The sequence below is a fragment of the Lissotriton vulgaris genome, chromosome 2_1 (assembly GCF_964263255.1).
Source record: "Lissotriton vulgaris chromosome 2_1, aLisVul1.2, whole genome shotgun sequence".
In the NCBI taxonomy this organism is placed as follows: Eukaryota; Metazoa; Chordata; class Amphibia; order Caudata; family Salamandridae; genus Lissotriton; species Lissotriton vulgaris.
In genome coordinates this window covers 1,801,476,975-1,801,502,854 of record NC_141687.1, presented here as the reverse complement: position 1 = coordinate 1,801,502,854, position 25,880 = coordinate 1,801,476,975, and the positions used below count along the sequence as shown (strand labels likewise).

General features: G+C 47.9%; 1 protein-coding gene across 1 annotated transcript in view; it reads right to left on the bottom strand.

Moving 5' to 3' along the window:
• Nucleotides 1–25,880, bottom strand: part of SLC67A1 (solute carrier family 67 member 1) — a 904,035-nt gene that overhangs the window by 128,014 nt on the left and 750,141 nt on the right. The window contains exon 9 of the mRNA XM_086957851.1: nt 17,887–17,988. Within this exon, the coding sequence (XP_086813977.1) occupies nt 17,887–17,988 (102 nt within the window). The remainder of the gene's footprint in view (nt 1–17,886; nt 17,989–25,880) is intronic.

Genomic DNA, 25,880 nt, shown 5'->3' with positions numbered 1-25,880 from the left:
ACATGGTCTATTTGCACGGCGACAAGCAAGCATGCTAGCATGGCACCTGGGGCATGAGGTTGGGTAGGAGACCGATCGCTTCAAAGAAAAGGGGTAATTTGAGTGGCATGGCAGGGAATGTTAATGGCTTGGGCGGTGCATGATAGCCTCAGGGTATTCAGCCAGTAGGTATGCTGAGCATCCCGCGGGGAGGGCAAATTCTCAAATTATAAGTGCATGAGACATGGAGTAGTGAGTATCTCTAGTGCTCGACCACAAGAGGCTTAGCATGTATGTGCATGATGCATGGTGTACGGTGACACTAGGGCAGTAAGTATCTCTAGTGCTCGATCCAAGGAGGCGTGGCATGTGCATAGAGATGGACACGCGCTGGTGCAAGGCCTGTCAAAAGAGGACGAAGGGCTGGGTCAGTCTTTAACTCTGCTTTTTTTCTTAGTAGGCAGGATGCCGCCAAAGCAGACACGGGGGGGCAAGGAGGCCCCGGCGTCAGCAGAGGATTTTCGTTCCTTGGCAGCATTATGGGAGGTCGCCAAGAAAGGAGGCATCGATTGGGCACTGAAGACTCTGTCTCAGGATGCCGGGACAAGCTTGCAGCAAGAACCTTCCTTGCCAAAACGCATACGGCGGACATCGAATCGCTTCAAAGACACGCATCAGGAGAAGGTCAAGCGTGTCCCGGAATCGCGAACGAACCTTGCAGGTGATGTGATTGCGGTGGGCCAGCCTCTGGTATGCACAGACAAAATGCAGGTGGCTAGCGTTGTCACACAGACAGGCCCGGCAGAGGGCATATTGTCCCCTAGGGGGCCTAACACAGAGTGTGGTGCCAGCCGCAATGCCAGCGGGCAGGGCTAGTAGTCAAGCAAATTCGGCTACGCAGGGGGTGGTGGGGGCTGCGTCAAGTGCTACCGCGCAGGTCCCGACGGATACCATACAGGCCCCGGTGCCAGTAGTTATGACACAAGGTGGTGGGGTGGCTCATGTATGGGTCCAGTCAGGAGGAGTACTGCATTGACCTATGGTGGTGGCTGGAACGACTCAAGGGCCAGTGGGTAATGCAGGGGCTTCAGGGGTTGAGCTAGTTAAAGTGACGCTGTTGGGCTCCCCGGCGACAGTGGTGTCGGCTCAGACCCCCATTTCACACAGCCCGGTGTTGTATGGTTCCACATCATTGGCAGTGTCACAATCAGCAAGTATAACTTGGCACGTGCCAGCGGAGACCAGGGAGAAGATCTTTAAGGGGGAGTATGTTGACGTTTCTGATTTGATTAATGCGGGTGTGGTCCTTGGGAAAGCAGAGTGGGCAAAGATGGTGAACTGAAACAGAAGAAGGTTTGGGTGGCATGGTCGTTAAAGAACTGGGTGACTGGTTTTGCTCTTTATGCAGCAATTATGGTAGAGAGGTTTCCTACTTTGGCGGCACAGTTGATAAGCTACATGTCATTGATTCATGGGGCAGCTTCTGAATTTCAAGGGATGGCCTGGCTGCAATATGACACAAAATTCAAGCAGATGAAAACGGTGAGGCCGGAAGTAGTGTGGGACCAGCGGGAGACTAATATATGGCATGGGGAGTTTTACTCTGCCGCGCCAGTCAGCAAGCACACACATTCCTTTCGGGGAGACATGGGAGCGGGGGAACAGAAGCAAGCGTGTTGGCAGTTCAACAAGAACTAATGTAATAGAGGAGCAGCATGTAAGTTCAAGCACATTTGTTCCTTCTGTGGGATGCTCGGGCACCCAGAGATTAAGTGTTACAAAAAAGTGGGAAATCCCAAGGAGCAGCGCCCCCCTGTTAATTCTCAACCAAAGGGCTGCCCTACCCAATCATCTTAAGAGCTTGCCTACCCCTATACGTCTGCATGTATTAGCCCGTCTGCTTGCCAGATATGAGAGGCGGGCAGAAGCTCAATTTTTGTATCAATGGTTTAAATCTGGCTTTCATATCCCGTCTACCGCCCTGCCCACTGCAGTTCCAGCGCGCAATCACCTCTCGGTGCTAAGAAACCCAGGGGTGACCCGGGAAAAATTAAGAAGGAGATAGCGCTGGGGAGGGTGGCGGGGCCATTCCAACAGTTGCCGAGGCAGGACTTGGTCTGTTCACCACTGGGCCTGGTACCAAAGAAGGAAGTGGGAAAATACCACCTTATACATAATTTATCTATTCCACCGGGCATGTCAGTCATTGAAGGGTTAGATCCATAATTGTGTACAGTGCGCTACACCACTTTTGACTTGGCGATTCAAAAACTACAGAGGCTAGGTGGGGGCGCGCTGATGGCTAAGCCGGATATTGAGTCAGCTTTTCGCCTCTTGCCGGTGCACCCGGATGACACTAGGTTGCTAGGTTTCACTTTTGATGGCAATTTCTCATAATTGTGGCACTTCAGATATGGGGCACATTGCTCGAAAACAAACAAATTGTGTTTTGGTTGGACAGTATGTTGGTGGTTCATGCGGTGAACAGCCAAAGGGCAAAATGTCCGTGGGTACTCCGTTTGCTGAAAGAGTTGGTGCGGGGTTGCCTCAGGCGTAATGTGCCCCCATCCCTCTTGTACAGCAGCAGCTGCAGAGGGAAGGAAACAGAATTTAGAAGAGAAATAAAAGACTGACTGCTGGTCTCTCTCTTCATATGCAGCGTCCAGACTTTGACTTGAGGCTGTGCATAAGAACAGCGCTTTGAGCTTTGACAAGCCCCTCAATTGAAATATGTATGGGGCTCGACGACCCCAGTTCCCCACAGAAGCTGGCATGCCTGTGATCTGAAAGTATACCAGGACTACAGAAGAAATACAAGAGGATTTGGGGGGTCTCAGTTTGTAGGAGCAAAGGGCAGGGAATATTAGAAGAGTTATGCTCATGACTTTTAAAGCGAATGTGGTTTCGAAAATCTGTGAAGCCCTGGCCCGCTGCTCCACGCGACCTAGACATGACCAGTCAATCAGTGCAGACTTTTGGTAAAGGGCCAAGTAGCTAAATCGACAGAGAGCCCCTGGTGTGGGTGGGGTGAGGAGCCAGGAATTTGTGTGGTTGGTGTTTGAGGCGGTTTTGTCTGCGAGTGACACCAGTACATTCTTTTCATCTCATTTTCTGGTTTCCACTTTTAGCTTGTTTTCCACCCTATTCTACTTTCGAATACGGCTTGCTGTCCTCATTGTTTTACTTCTCTGATTACCTTTCTTGGTATCCATTTCTAGTACATTTTTCCTTCTGCTTAACTCTTTCCCGTCTCTGTTCTTTGTTCTCCGCCAAGAGCAATGGTGTTGGAGTATTGACAGCTACTTTACAAGGTTCCTCACTGTGCAGATGATTTTGAGCTGGTAAAGATCTCAGTATAAAGGCCATCCCTACAGCAGGCATGACTGGCACAGGGAAGGGGTGGGGTGTAAGATGGGACTGTTCGGGTAACATTTTGACGGCCATGTCCAATGGAAAGTCCGCTTAGGAAGAGCGTCCTCGTTTGGATGGCATCGTAGAGCTCATAAACACACTATAGGTGTTCAAGTCTTTTCCCTTTGAGCCACTCCTACTAGCTGACATTTACCGGTAACACCGTAATAGAGATTGGCTCCTCATTGGAGAACTGCGATAATTGCACTCGGGCATACTCAGGGCCATATTTATCATTAGTTCACGCAACACAGCAAGAAACCTTGCTGAGCAGGGCTGCATGAAAGGGAGAGGGCAGGACTGTGACATATCTATCAAGATATGGTGCATTCCTGCTCCCTGCCTGCGCTGGCACACAAACTTCTGCCTAGAGCCAATGCAGGGACCCTTGCACCAGGTGCCTGTGTTACAGGCAGGATTGTTTTTGTGCAGGAAAGAATGCCTTCCCACACAAAAAAAACCCTACAAGGGTCTTTCCTCTGCGAGTGCTGCATTCTGAAGCACATGTAGGAGGAAAAAAACAGGAGAAATAAAGATCTCTCTCCTCCTAATGCTTTCCCTGGGGTATCATTCAGACGAATAACCATGTCTACCACTCAAGGTAAATGTGGTAACGCTTCAGAGTCCATAGATGGATGCATGGGAACACATACACTCCACCCATGGAGCGTCTCCCGGGGGCAGAGAACGCAAGGCAGCGTCTTGGTAAATCTCATTAAAGGTTTTGAGCTGCCCTGCGCCCCCTTGCGTGACACAGGGTGACGCAAAACCCTTAATGAATATATGCCCTTATATGTATGAACCTCAATTCAAAACTTAATTGTAAAGCCAATTGTTTTACATTGTTGACTTAGTCAGTGGCGGCTGGTGACATTTCAAAGTGGGGAGCTGAGCAAACATAACAGCTTCACCACAGCCCAAGTATCTGTGCGCTAGACAGGCACACAGGTGCCACTGCCAAGCAGGTGGCGTGGAATCCCAGCCTCTGTGATGTACTGGTTCGAAATGTTGAGCGCCGTCAGTGTATCTGTTCAATATTGTTTTGGTGGCTGGGTCTATTTTCTGTCCCAGTTGGAACTTGTTACCTGATTAGCAGTACGAAATATATCACGTAAAAAAACAAACTAAGAAGAGTACAATGCGTTATTTTTTCTGTATCGTAACCCAATGGTTCAATATCCTACAGGAATAAAACTCGGCAAGTAAGAGCCAGTGCTGTGCTCTATATACGTTTTTCTAGCATCTGCTGTTTGTCTGTTTTGTAATTTTCATTCAGTCTAAAATGGGGCCTTGTATTACAAGGGTGACACAGGCACGTATATTCATTATCGCTATTTACAAGAAGCAAGCAAAGGTGCACCACTCAACAGAAATGTTATCAAAAGGGACAAATGCAATGTCCATATCCAAGAACAAAGAGATCTTCAATTTTTTCTTTTTTTCTTTCTCTTTTATTGTTTCGTTTTCATTTTGGATAAAACATAATGAACAGCTGACGCGTTTCGTCCTTATACTGGACTTCTTCAGGGCACTAGATTGAAAAGTAGTCAACACTCTCCATAAGATTTCGGGATATCAAGTTCCTTTCAGAGAGTGGTGCTCCTTTGCTTGCTTCTTGTAAATTGTTAAGTTCCTTGAAGGAACAAGTACTGTGATGGTTGGGTACTATACAGTGTGCACACAGCTCCCATTCTACACAATAGGGATAATATCAAATGAGTTTAAAAACGGATTCGGTACTGGTAATCAGAAGGTTTCACTGTGAAGTCTCCTTTGGTTGTTTAATTCATTATCGCTCTGGAAATGCTGCAGCCCGGGTGATAATGCGCGAGCCAACACGCGATCAAGAAACATACGTAAGAGATGTGAGCTGAATAAAGACACCATCATGACTGGAAGGGCGCGTGGAAGTAATGGGGCGAGTGCCCAGACTCCCAAATAAAGAACGGGTGGGCCCATTCACGAAGATTTTTCAGTTACAAGTAAAATATAAGCCTTAAAAAATTAGCAATCAGAAAAGGTGTTCTTTAGGGTTGATTCACACAACATTGAACAAGCATAAATGCATAAAGTGTCAAACCTGCAACCTTTAGAGGTTTCTGCTGCAATTGTCTACTCTCACCTCCGGTACTCTCATTACTACATGGGTACCCATGGCAGGTGACGTTCCTAGAGAACACTTCCTTAATTAATCTCGCCCCTGCTTGCATGCTGTTACCCAACATGAAAGCAGTGCCGGGATTGCAGGAGCAGGCTGGCTCACTGCTCGTACTGGCACTAGGAGCGCGGTCTATCACCCCGGCTGTATAATAGTTTGGACTGGAGAAGTTTAAACTGCGCAGGTCAGGCTGGCTGTCACAATGCAGCCAGCCAAAGTGACATGAGCAGTTTCAAGTGGTGCAGTCAGGCACCACTCTGCTCCCAGTCTGCAATGCAGCAATGGCCACACCCGCAATGCCCTTACACTCAAGCTGGCAGCTGGCAGAGCAGAAAATAAAATGGTAATAAAGTTACTTTATTACCATTTTATTTTTTACTTTTTCTGTGTCCACATCAGGGGGGGCAACACTCCTCTCCTCAAATGGAGCAGCTGCCGCTGGACTTACTACATGAAGCAAGAGCAATATAGTGTGTTTTGAGGTGGAATTATTGAAAAATTAAGTTGTAGTCAGGGGAATAATGCAGACCCCTGCAGCTTCTGCGGCGTGTGAGGAGAACCTTTCAAAAGGGGCTGGTGGGCAAAGCCATAAGGGTCCCTCATTCAGCCAAGGGCCAATGAATATCTGTAGGATATGGGAGACTAGGGGCCCCTCACCACAGGGAGCTTCATCATTTTGCATTACACCACTGGTTGTAGGAAAGGAGGGAAGGAAATAAGAGGAAGATGTAAAAACAGGGCAAGGATAAGGGATTGAGATGGAAAGGAGGGTGAGGAGGTAAGAGGAGGGACAGGAAAAAGAGAGTGAGGGGGAAGGTAAGGAGAAATAAAGGAATTGTATGAGAGAAAAGAATTCATGTCCACAGTAGAAGAGACTGCCTTGTGGACAGCAGTTGTAAGAAAGTTAGCCGATTACAAGGGTCTTGGGAGGAAGGCGTTTGTATAGTTTGTACACCATCATGGTTGAAACTGTATATAAATAGAAATACATGCTCCAACATGTTTCCTGCAATTGTCAGGCAGTGAACAGGAAAAGATGGTAGCACGACAGAAAGTAGAATGGAATAGTTTGGAGATAAGCCTTAAGGAGCTCGTGGTGAAGCATGAAGCCACGTTGGGACTACGTGGCATATTACCAAGCAATAGCGATAATTATCGCTATTGCTTGGTAATATGCCCCATATGTGTAATGGGCAGTAGGACCACCATGGGTCCAGGAAAGTGTGCTGTACTATTTAAGGTGCTTTTCCCTGGATGGACACTTTAATTGGCATGAGTAGTAGTGCGTTGGCACAGAGGCTGATCATCACAGCAGGACAGAATGACCCAGTTTATCAGTCTCTAGGCTCCTCTGCCATCTTCATGGTGATAGACATGCATAATGATCATAGGGTATGGAGGACAGACAGATATATGCACGTTGCACAGACAAAATGAGCGGAAAGAAAAGGAAACACAGGTGAGGAATGAAAAAAACACCATGACGGTAGACCAGAAAGTACCAGCAGATGATGCCCCCTGCAGTCCCAGCAGTGGAGGGGGGCCCGAGCTCCAGGGGCCCTCATCCGGGACTATGTGGCGGAGCCCTGGCCTGAGAGCTCCTTCCCGTGTACAGAGCATAGGGGGCCCGTCCATGTACTTTGTAGGGGGGGGGGGGGTCCTCAAGTTTCATTACGCCACCAGTCAAACGCATGCATCTTGTTCCAGCATAACATTGTGCATTTGCATAAAGTAAATCGCATTCCACACTGTAGTGCAGTTCATATCAGTAGCAGAAGTGGCCCGTATTAGGGCAGAGTGGAGGGGGGTTAGGGAGACAGACGTTAACAATACAAAAACAACAAGCATTTGTAATGCAATAGGTCTCGCATTAGGAAAGTTTGAGGTATTGGTATTGTAAAGGACAAATATTTTATTTATGTGTTGGTTTTGAAAATAGCGAAATTAATAGCTTTGTAATTTACAATACCAATAGTTTTAACTTTCACAAACGTGACACCTATAGCATTTCTAATGCAATATGTGTTGTATTTACAGGACTTAGATGTATTAATATTACAAATAACAATGGATTTTATTTTTTTTAATAATTAATACTTAACTAAAAGTTATTGTAATTTATAATGGCAATAGCTTAAACTTTTGTTAATAACTTTTGGGAAGATTATGTTCAGTGTATTTTATTGTGATGAAAATCCAAGAACAGAAGTGAAATATTAACATCTTTTTTGTGACATTTGTAATAAATCGTGAAACATTGAGAGAACATATTAGAACCAGTTGTTGTTGAATGGTTGCACAGAGTGATGCTGTGGCGTTCAGTGGTGCTGAGTGGTGCTGTGGCCTTCAGTTGTGCTGAGTGGTGCTGTGGCCTTCAGTGGTGCTGAGTGATGCTGTGGCAGTGAGTGATGCGGTGGCGTTGAGTGATGCTGTGACGTTGAGTGATGCTGTGGCATTGAGTGATGCTGTGGCGTTGAGTGATGCTGTGGCGTTGAGTGATGCTGTGGCGTTGAGTGATGCTGTGGCGTTGAGTGATGCTGTGGCATTGAGTGATGCTGTGGCATTGAGTGATGCTGTGGCATTGAGTGATGCTGTTGCGTTGAGTGATGCTGTTGCGTTGAGTGATGCTGTTGCGTTGAGTGATGCTGTTGCGTTGAGTGACGCTGTTGCGTTGAGTGACGCTGTTGCGTTGAGTGATGCTGTTGCGTTGAGTGATGCTGTTGCGTTGAGTGATGCTGTGCGCTGAGTGGTGCTGTGGCATTGAGTGGTGCTGTGGCATTGAGTGGTGCTGTGGCATTGTGGGGTGCTGTTGCATTCAGTGATGCTGAGTAATTCTGTGGCGCTGAGTTATTCTGTGGCGCTGAGTGGTGCTGTGGCGTTGAGTGGTGCTGAGGGATGCTGTGCGCTGAGTGGTGCTGTGGCATTGAGTGGTGCTGTGGCATTGAGTGGTGATGTGGCATTGAGTGGTGCTGTGGCATTGAGTGGTGCTGTGGCATTGAGTGGTGCTGTGGCATTGAGTGGTGCTGTGGCATTGAGTGGTGATGTGGCATTGAGTGGTGCTGTGGCATTGAGTGGTGCTGTGGCATTGAGTGGTGATGTGGCATTGAGTGGTGATGTGGCATTGAGTGGTGATGTGGCATTGAGTGGTGCTGAGTGGTGCTGTGGCATTGAGTGGTGCTGTGGCGTTGAGGAGTTGTGTTGGAGGGTTGTGTTGGAGGGTGGAGTTGGATTTTGAGGGTGGAGTTGGATTTTGAGGGTGGAGTTGGAGTCCGTAGTTGTAGTTTGTGGGTGGATTTGGAGGGTGGATTTGGATGTTGGAGTTAGAGGGTGGAGTTGGATGGTGTTTTTGGAGGGTGGATTTGTAGTTGGAGGAAGAGTTGGAGTGTGGATTTGGAGTCTTGAGTTGGAGGGTGTAGTTGGATGGTGGAGTTGGAGATTGTAGTCAAAGGGTATATTTGGAGTGTGTAGTAGTGCTTGGATGGTGGATTTGGATGGTGGATTTTGAGGGTGGAGTTGGAGGGTAAAGTGGTGGGCAGGTAGAGTGGTGGTGCTAGAGTGTGAGAGTGTGGGCGCTAGAGTGTGGGCGTTTGAGTGGTGGATAGGGCTGTGGTGGATAGGGTTGTGGCGCATAGAGTGGTGGCCCATAGAGTGGTAGAGTGTTGATGGAGAGAGTGGTAGAATGGTAGCGGTAGAAGGCTGTACTGTGTGTGAGAGAGAGAGTGTGTGTGTGAGGGAGAGAGAGAGAGAGAGTGTGTGTGTGTGTGAGAAAGAGTGTGTGTGTGAGAGAGAGAGTGTGTGTGTGAGAGAGAGGGTGTGTATGAGAGAGAGAGAGTATGTGAGAGAGAGAGGTGTGTGAGAGAGAGTGTGTGTGTGTGAGAGAGTGAGAGAGATAGTGTGTGTGTGAGAGAGAGAGAGTGTGTGTGAGAGAGAGAGAGTGTGTGTGTGAGAGAGTGTGTGTGTGTGTGAGGGTGTGTGTGTGTGTGTGTGTGAGAGAGAGTGTGTGTGTGAGAGAGAGTGTGTGTGTGTGAGAGAGAGAGAGAGAGAGTGTGTGTGTGTGTGAGAGAGAGTGTGTTCAATCAGGCAGTGCCCGATACACTGGTCAGACAGATCAGTCAGGGGCTAGTTTAAGCAGTTTGTGGGCCTGTTTTATTACCAGTTGAGCCGGATTTTAAGGTTCATTTCTCCGATATTACAATGAACAATGTCTGCAGCAAACACAAATGCATGCAGTCGACCATTCCTTACAAAATACCTATATTGAGGGTCTTTACAAGTTTAAAAATAGCAGTGATTTGCAAATGTGATGATGGTAAGCGTGTCTGAAGCGAGATGTGTGTGGCATGCTCTGTTTAATGTGCTGTGCTGAAGGTTTGCGTCTTAATTTGATGGTAACTGCTGCTGGAACCTGTGAAGAAGTCTATACATCAGCGGAGCTGCGAGAAAAGGGTGATTACAGAAGATAAGCTGTAACTTACCTTTAACATCAACGAATCGGGTGGTAATTACAGCACGTGATTTACTTTTTCCCACCACATTATTTAGTCAACTCTGCTGCATAATTTGAGCCATCCCTGCGCATAATTCCAGCAGACCTGCCTAAAGTTTTTCATTAAACGACACTGGCCCTTTCACGAGTAAAGCTTTGAAAGTCCACCACCACCAACCGAAAAGGAAAAGCAAACGGCGGTCCGAGTGCAGAGAAGTACAGTAAATATTCACCGCTCCTCAAACCAATCAGTTTCTCTTTTATCGAACAGCGCCAAAAAAAGAGTGATTTGACAATGTGGGCATTTGTTGACGGAAGGGAAAGCCTTATCTGCCGAGTTCAGTCCCTGCGAGTCCTGGACCAGGGCATGCTTGGGATGTGCTTGCATAGACAGCTAGTGGAACAGTACAGTGGGTTGAGCACTTGCTGTTGTGACATGCATGCAACTTGCAGACCACGGGCAGGAATATCGCCATGGGTGTCTCAGCCGTTCATTCCGCTACAATAGTTAAAATTTAACACTGGAGTTGATACATTACTAATTATAGCTATGCAGTTCAGTGATGACAGAGCAACTGTGGACACCGAAGGACTGCAAACGGAGGATCTGCTTGTGCTTAATAAGACACCATTGTCCCGGCTGTGCACGCCATCCTGCCACGATTGTAAAACAAACAAGCTCTTGGCATTGCTGTGGGGAGAGGGGGAGGAGAAATGCGAGACATGGCTTGGCGGCCGTGAAAAGTGTGAAGCAGGGGGCGGGGGACTGGATGCCTTTGAAGTGAAGCTCTCGGAGGCAGGCGGCTCGGGGAGCAAATGGTAAAAAGCGCGTGCATGTGCACATGCACTCGACCTAATCCACAATGGTTTCACAGCTTGGATGAGCCTCTATACTCTCGTCCTATTATCGCTTGCGCGATTAATAGGACGAGATCTAAAAAACAGAACTTACTTGTTCTGCTGACTGCCACACCTCCACTCATCTGCTCCTCACTGCAGCACAAGCTCCCAGTCACTGTCTCCCCTGCGGCCAATCCAGAAGCTGCTCTCATGTATGAGAGCAGCGTCCGGATTGGCCTGAGTGCCCTTAATATGCACTCCCAGGGAGTCTGAGAGCCTTTGCTTTGATGTCCCCAGCCCTGAAACGCAGCTGGGTTGAAGACAGCTCAGCTCGCTTTTCGGTTTGACCTTCCTGATACAGCCAGCCAAACCGACATGCACACTGATAGCAGTGCACATTCCACACTTCCTGGTGACTGCCCCCATAATGGCCCCGCCCCAAAGACTCGGCTCAGCCTAAGAACTTGAAAAATAAAACGATAACCCAGTTTTATTATCCTTTTATTTTTCAAGCTATGGAGGGTACTGGCAAAAGGGGCGACACTCCTTCGCCATAGCTGAGGAGCCGCTGTTGATCAGTGCCATGACTACTTTACAAGAGAATGACACGTATGGTAGGAAAATAAGCAGCAAGGTTGGAGAGAGGCAGTGCTTTGAAGTACTTTGTGTCTAGCTCCCTTCTTCATTAAGCATCTTTGTAATACGGCTCTGATGTCTTGTGGTACACCATGAAAAGCCAAACTATAACAAGCACTGGCAAAGCCATTAGATCTTGGCAGTGAAACCTATTGGCTTTGCCACTGCTTTTTTGTTAGGTAGCCACCATTGATGCTTGTGCATCCACAGTAGTCTTTTTAAAATGGGTTTGTTCAACTATTACAAATGAATTTGCAATGGATGAACACATTTATTAAAAGAAGGCCATGGATGCGGTTTGCACATCCGCAGCAATGATCTTTAAACAAGTTTGCTCAAATAATCAAATCCATTTCTTGGTGGTGCCAACCATGCATGCGCACTCATCGGAGGCCATCTTTAATCAGATAAAACCCCATCTTAAGGTGATCACTTGCCAATAGCCAAGCAGGCGAAAAAAAAGCAAAACATAAAATCAAGAGTGTTGGACTTGGCCCTTTTCCCAAACATTTTCGCTAATCGCCCCCCCCTAATATAGGATGTTTCCCCCATGGTAAAGGCTACCGAATAGGCCATGTGTGGTGTGAGACGCCATGTTAATCTGTAATGTCATGCAATGGTGTGAGTACTTGTTAATTCCACCCATTGTGTAAAATGTACCCTGTTGAAATGCTGTATTTGAAATGGCTGCCAAGGCTGTGCGTTGTGCCACCTGACTGAAGGAGGTTAGCAGTCTAGTTGTTAGGTACCCAGCCACCCCTAGCTTTTGAAGGGAAGCCTGGCACCCAGGGTGCTCTACACCTCCCCCTGAGCCAGTTTAAACCAGTTTGCCACAACATTCTAGAAGGTTCTGGCACTGTCTGGGAGGAGGGTATAAGTAAGGGGGATGTGCCACCATGTGCAGAGACAGAGCTGGGACAGGAATGTGAGGGGACCTGCTACAAGTGGATACCGCCACTTGGGCCTGAGTGCTGGGCCCTGCACCCATCTAGGACCCCCCTACTGACCCCAGGGCTTGTGAAGCCCCACTTCAGGAGTTCAGGTTGCCGTGTGGGAGGAGGGCCACGCTGCAGTGGGGATAGGGAAAGCCTACCACCCTGCTTTGATGATGCCCCCATTACCTGCTGACCTGGCTCAGTAGTGCCTACTGCTCTGTCCCCCGGGCCCCTGAGGAAGGAGGGCCCCCCTAGGTCCCTGGAGCTGCCGGGACCCTGCGCTACGCAAGCGCTGTGCAAAGAAGCGCCCAGAAGGGAAGGAGCATCTGGGACCCCGCCACCCAGGAGGTGAGGAGTGTTACCCTGGGCCTGCTGCTGGGACTGTCCGCCCCCCTTTCGCTGTGCTCCTGGACGTGCTGGGCCTGGAGGAGGCGTTGCGTGCCAAAGCGCTATAATCCTGGAAGCGCTGTGCTGCAGAAGCCCTGGGTAGTCCTGAAGTGCCTGAACTGTACTGCCTGCTGTGTGTGCCTGCAAAGCGCCGCTTCAACCAAGCACTGGACTGTTGGAAGGGCTGCCTGCTAAGCGCTGTGATCTAGAAGCGCTGTATGAGGAGCTGGGCTGAGGAGAAGCAATGTGTGGTGGCTAGCGCTGCGCAGCTGGAAGAGGCCGCTTTTGTGTGCCTAAGCGCTACCGTGCCAGATCCTACAGCCGCTCAGCCTTGTAAATAGGACAGGAGCCTACCCCACCTCCTCTCGAGGAGCAGTGTCTGTGTCTGTCTGGTGAGGCCTCAAGGCACATTGTCGGTGCCGGTCTCCCACCCTACTGCCCAGGAAGCAAGGAGCGAGGAGCAGAAGCGTGGAGACACTGCCAAGAGCCCGGTTAGTGTGGGGCTCAAACAGACTGTTTTGGGGGGTGTATCGGGGCATACTGTCGGTGCCCAAACCCCAGTGCCAGCATTCCGTGGTGCACTGCCGCCCCCAGGAACAGTATTGTTCTCCAGGTGTCCCGCATGGCAGTGGGCAGATGCAACGTTGGGACAGTAGACCCAGGACAGAGACTCGGAGTAGTGGGCCCGGGTGGTTCAAGGACCTGGGTTGTGCCTGCAGTAGTGAGTTGCCTGATTCCAGGCCAATGGGGGAAGTCAGGCTATGGAAGTTTAGCTGCAGATGGTCCTGCCTCATGGTTGATACCACTGTTGAGGGAGGGGGGGGGGGGGGGGGAGGGGGGGGGGGGGGGGGGGAATGCCGGTCTTGGGTGCCTAGTATTTTTATGTCACCGGGAGGTGCTTTTGAGCCCCTATTTGGTTAAGGCTGGGTGCTTAGGTCACTGCGCCCCTACTAATTTGTTGAGCCAATGTGGATGTGTGCTCTGCCATTCTTATGAGCACCGTGATTCCTGCCCAAGGATAAGGCTCCTGCCTGACGCCCGAGGTCCCTCTACTGAGGTTGTAGGCCCGATGTCAATGTTATGTACCCATTGTTTCTTTTCTTGTAGGAGGTGCTAAGGTCAGGCCGGCTGTGTTATACCTAGTGTTATGCTCACTGTTGATATGTTCTGTGCCAAAGGTATGTGCCCCAGGGTGGGCGTGGTTATGCCAGCCCAGGCCTGATATTACATTTGCATGTCTATGCCAGTTGTTAAGGCCAGGTGCTGCCTGTTTCTTTTCACAGGAGACGCGGATACAGGCCCTGTTGTGTGGCTATGCCTCCATACCTAGTGTGTATTTTATGTCTAATGCTTTAGTTTACGCCTACAGCTTACGTCTAGGTGAGGCCAAGGATTAAAGCCTGAGTTTGCCCTGGGATATTGACCTTGGGTTTCAGCATTAGTATTTCTTTCCCTCACGTATTCTCCTAAGGTTTCATGACACTGATAACACGTTTTTATTTCAGCCATGGACTCAGACTTAACCTTTTATCCCTGCCCCTTTCCCATGTAAATAATCCCCCTTGCATTCATTGCTATGGCACCAGTTGGCGCCCCCTTGTGATTACTGCTATTATTGTGTTTTACCTTTGCAGGTTGGAGATAATACAAAACGTATTCTTTTTCCAACCAGAAGCAGTGTAGTGCCTCTTTTGTGGTGTGCCTGGTGTGTCGTCTGTGGGTACTGCATGAATGCTTCACACATGTCCTCTGAAGTTTGGCCTGCCCGCTCTTCTCCATGCTACCCCCTGTAGAATTGGTAACCCCATTTCTAACAAAGTGGAGCTTGGGGTGTATATGGGGGGGTGAGGGAGGAGCAGGGGGGCCTCTGAGGGGGCTGGTGATGAGGGAAGGAGGCACAATATGGTGAGGATGGAAAAGAGGGAATAATTAAAAAAAAGAGTAGGATTAAAAAAAGAGTGGTAGCGACGAGAAACACAGGAAGCACTTGTGTTGCTGGGGATGATGGGGGAAGAAACGTAGAGCGAGGAAGCTGGGCAGAGTGAAGGGGGATGCAGCAGAGCGAGAGAGTAAGAAACCACATCCACTGCCATGGAGCACTCAAAGAGGAAAAAAGAAAATGGTTCCCTGAATGAAGGAAATGTCAGCACTGGAAGGGTGCAAGTCAACAAATCTGTACACTGTGAAAACGAAATACTCCTGAGCAGGACGAGCAGTCACCAACAATAAGGATTTCAGAATGTTTGATAATGTCTGATTAGGTAATGGCGACTCTTGTTTATTTCACCACCACCTGGATTCCAGCATATTACTGTAGTCTAGTGCATAATTAGAATTGGATTGCTTTCAGGTGTTTATAGCGGGGCACAATTGATTTGTAGCTGAAGGCAGGGCGAGTTTCTCTCACTGGGGCAGTATGGTGTTCAGTGGGGGAGAGGATGTGGCACCCTGCCGATGACAGAAACTGTAAGGCTCTGAGACAAATGGCTTGTTATAGCACTTTTAAGCATATTTGGGACATGCTGCAAATGGGAAAGTTTTCAGATGAATGTATAGTGTTGACCAGTAACAACCGAGTGCATGGGTGCATTGTCAATTTAAATAAATGTGGAAAAATACTAGCTGTAGCGTCGTCTTGTGCTTGCGGCAAAAAAATATGGATAAATACAGACGGAAATGGCAAAAAAATAAATGCCATAAAACCGGGAGCCCTAATCATAATCCAGTAGATATTAACTTCTGTTGGCAGGCTCAGCCAAACCTCCCTCTATATGGGATGGTTAACCTCACCCCTCTTTTTTGGCAAGCTGCTATGTTAAACACCAAAGTGTATCATATTCACCTGTAACAAAGACAAGCTACAAGATGCAGCTACACCCATCCATATTTGAATATGATCAAGACACATTAATAAATTAGGTGCTGACATTTGCACACATTATCAGTATATGCAGTAAAACCGTATTGCATTGCAAAAGTAATGGTCATTTCAATTGAAAGTGTGTTGTCTATAATGGCAGATCACTACCACACTATGCATGCTCCACACTACGCCACTCAACTCCACTCTACGCCACGCCACTCCATTCCGTGACATTCCACTCCACTCCACACTACGACATGCCACACCATTCTATACCCTTCTACTCTAAGAGCCTCTGCAGCACGCCATGCCACTTGACCCCACACCATGCCACTTCAATCTACGCTAATCACTCACCACAATATGCCACTCCACTCCACACATCCCATTCCCCTCTACCCCACTCCAATCTACCCCACTCCAATCAACCCTAATCTACCTAATCTACTCCCCTCCAATTTACCCCACTCTACTTCACCCATTCTACCCCACTCCAGTCTACCCCCAATTTACCCAAACCACCCCAATCTACTCCACACCACCCCAATCTACCCCACTCTAACCCAATCTTTCCCACTTCCTTCTAACCTACCCCAATTCAGTCCTATCTAATCTACTCCACACCAATCTACGCCCACACTCCACAATATAATACCCCACCCCATTCTATGCCCCTTTGCTCCACCTCACTTATCCCACTCGACTCTACCTCACTCTAATCTACCCTACTCCATTCCAATCTATCCAATTCCACTCTACACCAATGTACTGCAATCTACCCCACCCCTCTCCACTTTGCTAGAATCTACCCTAATCTACACCACTACAATATACCCCACTCTGCTCCATCCAATCTACCCGATGCCACTCCAATCTACCACATTCGTATCTACCCCACCCCAATTTACCCACCACACCCCAATCTACCCCACACCACTAAAATCTACCCCAATCAACCCACTACAATCTAATCCAATCTACCTCACTCCACTCAATGTTACCCAATCACCCCCACTCCACTCTACTCCACTCAACTCTAATCTTTCACAAACCATCCAAATCTACACCAAACGGTCCACCTACCCCCTCCACTCCAATGCACCTCAATCCACCCCACTCAAATGTACCACAATCCAACCTGCTCCACTCCAATTTTCCCCACTACACTCCATCCTCCACTGCAATATATCCTCTCCACTATAATCTGCCCCACTCAACTCCAATATATCTTAATCCACTCCAATGCAACCACCCCGTCCCAATCTACCGCACACCACTCCCATCTACCCCACTTCCCTCCAATCTACCCCACTCCACTCCAATCTATGCCCCACACTCCAACAATAAATACACCACTCCACTCTATGCCCCTCCACTCCACACCACTTATCCCACTCCACTGTACCTCACTCCCCTCCATTCCAATCTACCCAACTCCACACCAATGTACTTCAAGCTACCCCAATCCACTTTTCTACAATTTACCTAAATCTACTCCACTCTACTCTACCCAACCTACCCCATGCCATGCCAATCTACCCCACTCCAGTCTACCCCACCCCAATTTACCCAACACATCCCGATTTACCCCATACCACTACAATCCACTTCACGTTACACCACTCCACTCAATGTAACCCAATCATCCCTACCCCCTCTATCCCACTCCACTCCAATCTTCCACAATCCACTCACATCTACCCCACTCTGCTCCAATCAACCCACCTGCTCCCTCCACTCCAATGCACCCCAATCCACCCCACTCAAATGTACTAAAATCCAACCCACTCCACTCCAATTTACCCCAATCCATTCCAATTTACTCCACTACACTCCAAACTCCCCTGCAATCTGTCCAGCTCCTCTCCGTTGTAACCTCCACTCCAATCTACCCCACCCTTCCCACTCCACTCCAATCTACCACTCTCCCATCTACCCAATCTACCCCACTTAACTCCAATCTACCCCACCCCCACTCTATAACACTCCACTCCAATCTACCACACTCATATCTACCCCACCCCATTCTACCCCTATCTACTCCACTCCAATTCAACTACATAATGCAAAGTATAGAAAACTAGAGCTGTAAGTAAAAGACAAAACAAAAAACGCTCTTTGGTCAGGGTACAGCTACACAACTACTGACAGGCACTCAGCACTTACACAATGAGGCAGAAAGAAAGCTTACCATAGCCACGCCCACTGCGCTGGAGACAGCCACGCTTACTAAGAGAAGAGTGTCATCAGAATATCGCTTGGTCAGTCGCCCAATCACAACGGCTTGCATAAACTGCAAACGAGGTCAGAGAAAACAAAGTAAGTCATATTTTTATACAATATATTCCACATACCAAGATTTCATTTTTTGCAGATACACAAATGTTTGTTCGTTTGCCAGGCCAATACATTGCACTAAGTGTAATAACAAACAAGGCTGCTGCTTGCACAGTGAAGTAGGTGATGCCAGATCAGAGGATCAAAGTCTGTTCCATCTTTAGCCTCTACTTAAGGAAAACCTGATATATACTGCTGGGCAAACTTTAAACAATGATAGGGATGTCACAGGAGACAGACACAGCATTTCAGCAAATTGTGTGCTGAAAAACACCCGGCCGGGTCATGGTTGTCGATTTCCTTGACAGGACTGATGCACGCCATAGAAGGGCGCCACTGAGTGGTACCTACAAATGATGAAAGTAGCACAATCTATCAGAGGATGTCTTTCTTTTCTCTTCGTTTGGCATAATTGGACCCACCAAGCATATTAAGAAATAAGAAGACAGACTCCTTTAACTAATATTCAGCAGCGCATAAACAACACTGTCAGAGCAATAGGTGACTTAATGTATGAACATCAAATTGAATGACAAAGGATAAGTTACAAGTTTTTCTTGAACTGCTTTATTTGCATACCCTGAGGAAGACTCCGGACAACCAGAATTAAAGGCAAAATACAGCCACACCATACACATCTACCTGAAATCAAACTTACCAACAATTTTTGGTGAACCTATGTATTTTTCTACTCATGCTGCGCATTGAAAACCATGGGATTGGACATATGTGATGTGATTTAAGTCCTAATGATCCTGCATCATGCAACTTAATGGTTGTTGGCACAAAGGGGCATGACCAGAGATCTGTTTTAACCCACTCAACAGTTTTGATATATCTCACATCAATCTACAATTGTCTTCATATTACAAAATAGTAATGAACATAATTTAAGTGAGCTTTATCTAAGCAGCACATACCACTTAAAAGCAATATAACCCTGTTACATCACACTTTCTTTACTGAGACAATGCCACTTATGAAGCAGGTACCCAGCAGCATTAGAATACATGGTTCCCTCAGTTTCAGACTGGAGGAGTTTCTGCAGTAACAGTAGTGAGACGCCCCCGATGTTTATTTATCCTGTTCTGTGACTACTAGGTCATGCAGGAAACGGGCACGGTAGTGCAGAGCAGCAAGTATCTTCATGCTTAGTTTGCAGATCTTGTCATGTGGTGAGCAAACTCGGCTTTTTCTTTGCTGCAACCGGGAGCTGCATGGTTCCAGGACTGTATCCGGATAGTATACAGAATGACTGGCACCAGTTGTTAAGGGCTATCACCTGCCCGAGTCAAGACTTCACAAAAGAAACTCACTTTTGAGACAGTTGTGAAAAACTACATTTGTTATAAGGAAACAGCATGTGTTTCGAAAGAGTCAGACCGAGCAAAACTCAGTGCAGGACAACAAAAGAACATGAATAAAATGCCCGCATTATATCAACAGAAGGGTGTTCAACTGAGCTTCATTTGTGCCGGTGGCTGTAGGTGGTGGACACTGGCACTTCGTTTGTGAGGACCGAGGCTTACATTTCTTCATCGGACTTTGCCCCAGAGCAAGAGAGTGGAAGGCAGAAAAGGGGGAAAGAAGACAGAAAAAAAGATGGGAAAGGAGATAACGAGGCAGAAAGCGTAGGGTGGTCAAAGAGAGGGGCATGAGGTAGAACCAAGAGTAGGACTCCCCGGCATACAGCATCACTGACATTCGTCATCACTGGAGGCGGTCCCCAAGCAAAATATTTGGTCATAGTACATATTTATTTATTTATTTTAATTAAGTACTTGTATCTAAAGAGGCCCCACGGACTGGACGGGCTAGTCTCCCGTGTGCCCCATTATTTTAATGCGTCAGGCCTCCCTACACGGATTCCCGGAAACAGAAGCCGAGTGTAGGACTGCTCCTGTGGGGCGCAGTCTCCTTCCGACCCTCCCACACTGGAGGAGGGCACGCAACCACGGCTCTCCTTCAGACTGGAATATGTGCTAGTGTGACCGGATTGGTGTTTGGTGTCTATTTTGCGGTATACGATACGACAGAAGTCACTGGTGGTGTCGAGTTAAGGTAACCGAATCTGAAGGTGTCTGTGAAAACAAAAATCCCGTGTTTCTAGGTAAAAGAACACGAGCCGTGAGTGAAAGGGACCATGCAAGCAGCCTGACATATATACTAATCCACGCTCTTTTGCCGGAGGACTGATACTGAGAAAGGGTAAAGCCAGGAAGCACCTAAGACTGTGTCACAATGATGAATAACAAGCTGTGATATGCCCTGCAACTGGCCTGGAAACTGATTTCTGCGGAATATTGTTAAATATAACATGCAATTCGATCTTCTGTGACTCTGTGATCAAACAGTGATGGTGGTGGTATTCAACATGTTAAATCGTATTCACACTCGGTTATATTGTTTGCCATGGGCTCTGATATTGATATGCCGTGATATTTATATGCACTGGTATAATACCAGTGAGCATGTGTCCCATGCTTCCTGTAACCATCAGAGCCCTCATGTTTTCCACCAAGGTTTGAGATACTTTTGAAAAGCAAATCTCGACGCAAAGTGTTATGCTGGGATTTACTAACCAAGGCAATTCAAGATTTGTGCTGGATAGCTTCCCAAAGCAATGAAAAGTTTTCATGCCACCAACCTTGAGTTTTCGGTACAAAAGGGGGTGGTGAAAAAGGGGGTGGTGATGGACGGAGCATCTGAATCAATCAAACACTCACACCTAGTCAAAAGATCTGGGTTTAATCCATCACCATTCTTTAGCCCACTCTGCCACCCCAGTTCAGACATGGCTATATGCAAATCAGTCTGACCCTGTGCCTCATGGGAACAGACCAGCCCGAACCGCCAAGCCAAGTCTTCCCTGGACCGGAAACAAGCTTCCGAGGACAGGTTTCTGGCATTCCAGCCGTCTTTAGCCCGGCTTGCTTGAATCCAGTGGCAGAGTGAGCAAGGGACTCACGTCTGAGCATACCCTGCCACACTTATGGCGGCCAAAAGCGGTACAAAAGGGGGTGGTGATGGACGGAGCCTCTGAATCAAACACTCACACCCAGTCAAAAGATCTGGGTTTAATCCATCACCGTTCTTTACCCCACTCTGCCACCCAAGTTCAGACATGGGTATATGCAAATCAGTCTGACCCTGTGCCTCATGGGAACAGTCCAGCCCGAACCGCCAAGCCATGTCTTCCCTGGACCGGAAACAAGCTTCCGAGGACCGGTTTCTGGCATTCCAGCCGTCTTCAGCCCGGCTTGCTTGAATCCAGTGGCAGAGTGAGCAAGGGACTCACGTCTGAGCATACCCTACCAACCTTGAGTTTTGACACAAATCTCTAACTACAAACAGTTGTAGACAGGGATTTGCATCAAAGTCTTACCCTCCCTCGAAGGAAGGAGAAATGTTTTCATTGCTCCTCGTTTTTCAGGTCTCGCCTATCGATGCGCATGCGCATCGAGCTTGCGAGACTATGGGGGCTTAAACACTCTTTAACCAACTTGCAAGGAATCGTGGCGATTCCTTGCAGTGCCCGTGAAATTTAAGCTCAATGCGCATGCGCATTGAGCTTAAAAGCGCGTGCACATGCCCCCAGCCGCCTGCCTTGCACGTCTTTTCCCTCAGCAGCACTCCTCCCACACCCCCGCTCCGCCCCCTCCCCTGCCTGCCGTGTCGCAGCCCCCTCCCCACTCTCTCTCCCAGCACACCTCCCCCTCCAGCATACAACACGGAATTCAGGCTCCGCCAGCTCGTCGATTTATTTTAGTACCAACCAATTGACAAGTCGCCAAACATATGCTTTACTTGAAGTTTGAATTATTTTACTTAGCTTGGGGCTGACGATTATTTGACAGTGAGCGCGACACGCATGAAAGGGTCTCCTTGAAGGAAATTCAGTTTCTTCAACAGGCACTCCGCTCCACCCGCCCTCCCCTGCCTGCCGTGTCGCATTTCTTCAGGGCACCTCCCCTCATCACTTCCCCAGCAGCATCTGTTCCCCAGCCTGCCTAGAGCAGCTCTTCCTGCTCCGCCCCCTCCCCACTCTCTCTCCCCTCACGACGCTCCTCCCGCTCCGCCCCCTCCCCACTCTCTCTCCCAGCACACCTCCCCCTCCAGCATACAACACGGAATTCAGGCTCCGCCAGCTCGTCGATTTATTTTAGTACCAACCAATTGACATGTTCCTGTAACTTATTTAAAATTACCATATTTTATAAAACACAATTACGCCCAAATTATTTACTCATCACTTTCGCAGTGGCAAGTCTGCAATTCATGAAAGGGGGAATGGGAAGTCACCAAACATATGCTTTACTTGAAGTTTGACTTATTTTACTTAGCTTGGGGCTGTCGATTATTTGACCGTGAGAGCGACACGCATGAAAGGGTCTCCTTGAAGGAAATTCAGTTTCTTCAACAGGCACTCTGCTCAGCACCCCACCCTTCCCCCACACGTGACTGCTGCCTTCTTTTAAGCTACAAATGAAGCGTACTTACTCCCCTCACGACGCTCCTCCCGCTCCGCCCCCTCCCCACTCTCTCTCCCAGCACACCTCCCCCTCCAGCATACAACACGGAATTCAGGCCCCGCCAGCTCGTCGATTTATTTTAGTACCAACCAATTGACATGTTCCTGTAACTTATTTAAAACTACCATATTTTATAAAACACAATTACGCCCAAATTATTTACTCATCACTTTCGCGGTGGCAAGTCTGCAATTCATGAAAGGGGGAATGGGAAGTCACCAAACATATGCTTTACTTGAAGTTTGACTTATTTTACTTAGCTTGGGGCTGTCGATTATTTGACAGTGAGCGCGACACGCATGAAAGGGTCTCCTTGAAGGAAATTCAGTTTCTTCAACAGGCACTCTGCTCAGCACCCCACCCTTCCCCCACACGTGACTGCTGCCTTCTTTTAAGCTACAAATGAAGCGTACTTACTCACCTCACGACGCTCCTCCCGCTCCGCCCCCTCCCCACTCTCTCTCCCAGCACACCTCCCCCTCCAGCATACAACACGGAATTCAGGCTCCGCCAGCTCGTCGATTTATTTTAGTACCAACCAATTGACATGTTCCTGTAACTTATTTAAAACTACCATATTTTATAAAACACAATTACGCCCAAATTATTTACTCATCACTTTCGCGGTGGCAAGTCTGCAATTCATGAAAGGGGGAATGGGAAGTCACCCAACATATGCTTTACTTGAAGTTTGACTTATTTTACTTAGCTTGGGGCTGTCGATTATTTGACAGTGAGCGCGACACGCATGAAAGGGTCTCCTTGAAGGAAATTCAGTTTCTTCAACAGGCACTCTGCTCAGCACCCCACCCTTCCCCCACACGTGACTGCTGCCTTTTTTTAAGCTACAAATGAAGCGTACTTACTAACACTCAAACCTTCCTGCCTGAACAATTACCTTAACCGGCATATTACACCAGGCTCCAGCACGTGTAACGTGTGGAGTTCAATCTCTTACCTAAATGTCATTTCAAAGTCACATATGAAAAGAGCTGGCTTATAATGTATAATGGCGCTGACGCATGGCTGATATAGTTCACGTGATGAATAATGATAAACTTGTAACTTTCATTGTTTTACGCACAATTTCCGCAGGAGCATGATAAAAATTAAAACGTAGGAATTTTTTTTATGCTAACTGATCTATTTCACCCTCCCACCTCCAATTGATGGGCCAACAAATGACTATTAAAACACGGACTGAATTATCTCATTTTGTATAATTATAGTCACAATCCAAATGCTGGATTTAATGCGAGCAGCTTAACAAATCTACAAGAACCGCATTTTCGAATTGGAGTAGTGGGTCTCAATTTCGCATATGCACTAAAGGCACAGTGCTCACAAACTCTCAAAGGTTATCACGAACAGTAATAATCAATTTTTTTTAGGCTAACTGATCTATTTCACCCTCCCACCTCCAATTGATGGGCCAACAAATGACTATTAAAACACGGACTGAATTATCTCATTTTGTATAATTATAGTCACAATCCAAATGCTGGATTTAATGCGAGCAGCTTAACAAATCTACAAGAACCGCATTTTCGAATTGGAGTAGTGGGTCTCAATTTCGCATATGCACTAAAGGCACAGTGCTCACAAACTCTCAAAGGTTATCACGAACAGTAATAATCCTAATAAATATGAGGTCACAAGGGGAAATAGGAAATGGGGTCCTTTTCGTTCAGTCATTTCTTTCTGGCTGGCTGGCCTGCACTACAACAGTACCCAGTTCTTTTTAAGTCCTGCTAATAATCGTTTCCACGTGCTAACTTTAACTGATGTGCAACTTCACATGAGTAAATGGAACACAGCTGTGCAATTGCTCATTAAACATCCACCACCACCACATCCACCATCAACTCCAAATCCACCTCCACATGCACCACCACAACCACTGCCACATGCACCACCACATCCACCACCACATCCACCATCACATTCACTGCCACATCCACTGCCACATCCACCGCCACATCCACCACACCCACCACCACCACATCCACCACACCCACCACCACTACATCCACCACCCCATCCACCACCACCCCATCCACCATCCACCACCGCATCCACCACCACCACCGCATCCACCATCACCACATCCACCACCACATCCACCACCACCACATCCACCATCAACTCCAAACCCACCTCCACATGCACCACCACAACCACTGCCACATACACTGCCACATCCACAGCCACATCCACCGCCACCAGATCCACCACACCCACCACCACTACATCCACCACCCCATCCACCACCACCACCACCGCATCCACCACCACCACATCCACCACCACATCCACCACCACATCCACCACCACATCCACATCCACCACCACATCCACCACCACATCCACCACCACATCCACATCCACCGCCACATCCACCACCACATCCACTGCATGCACCACCACCACATCCACCACATCCACATCCACCGCATCCACCACCACCACATCCACCACCACATCCACCACCACCACACCCACCACCACCACACCCACCACCACCGCATCCACCAACACCACATCCACCACCACATCCACCACCACATCCAACACCACCACATACACCACCACATACACCACCACTTTCACCACACCCACCACCACCACATCCACCACACCCACCACCACCACATACCCACCAACACTTCCAACACCACCGCATCCACCACCACTGCATCCACCAACACCACATCCATGACCACCACCGCATCCACCACCACATCCACCACCACCAGATCCACCACATACACCACCACATACACCACCACATACACCACCACATACACCACCACATACACCACCACTTTCACCACACCCACCACCACCACATCCACCACACCCACCACCACCACATCCACCACACATCCACCAACACATCCACCAACACTTCCAACACCACCGCATCCACCACCACTGCATCCACCAACACCACATCCATGACCACCACCGCATCCACCACCACATCCACCAACACATCCACCACCACCAGATCCACCACATCTATATGTGTGTGTGTGTGTGTGTGGCTCTGTGTGTGTGTAGGTGCAAATGCAATGTGCTTGGATTTTCGTCACAATAAAATACACTGAACATAATCTTCACAAAACTTATTTACAAACGTTTAAGGTATTGCCATTATAAATTAAAATAACTTTTAATTAAGTATTAATCATTTACAAAAATAAAAGCCATTGTGATTTGTAATATCAATACATCTAAGTCACGTAAATACAACACACATTGCATTACAAATGCTATAGGTGTCACATTTGCGAAAGTTAAAAACCAACACATA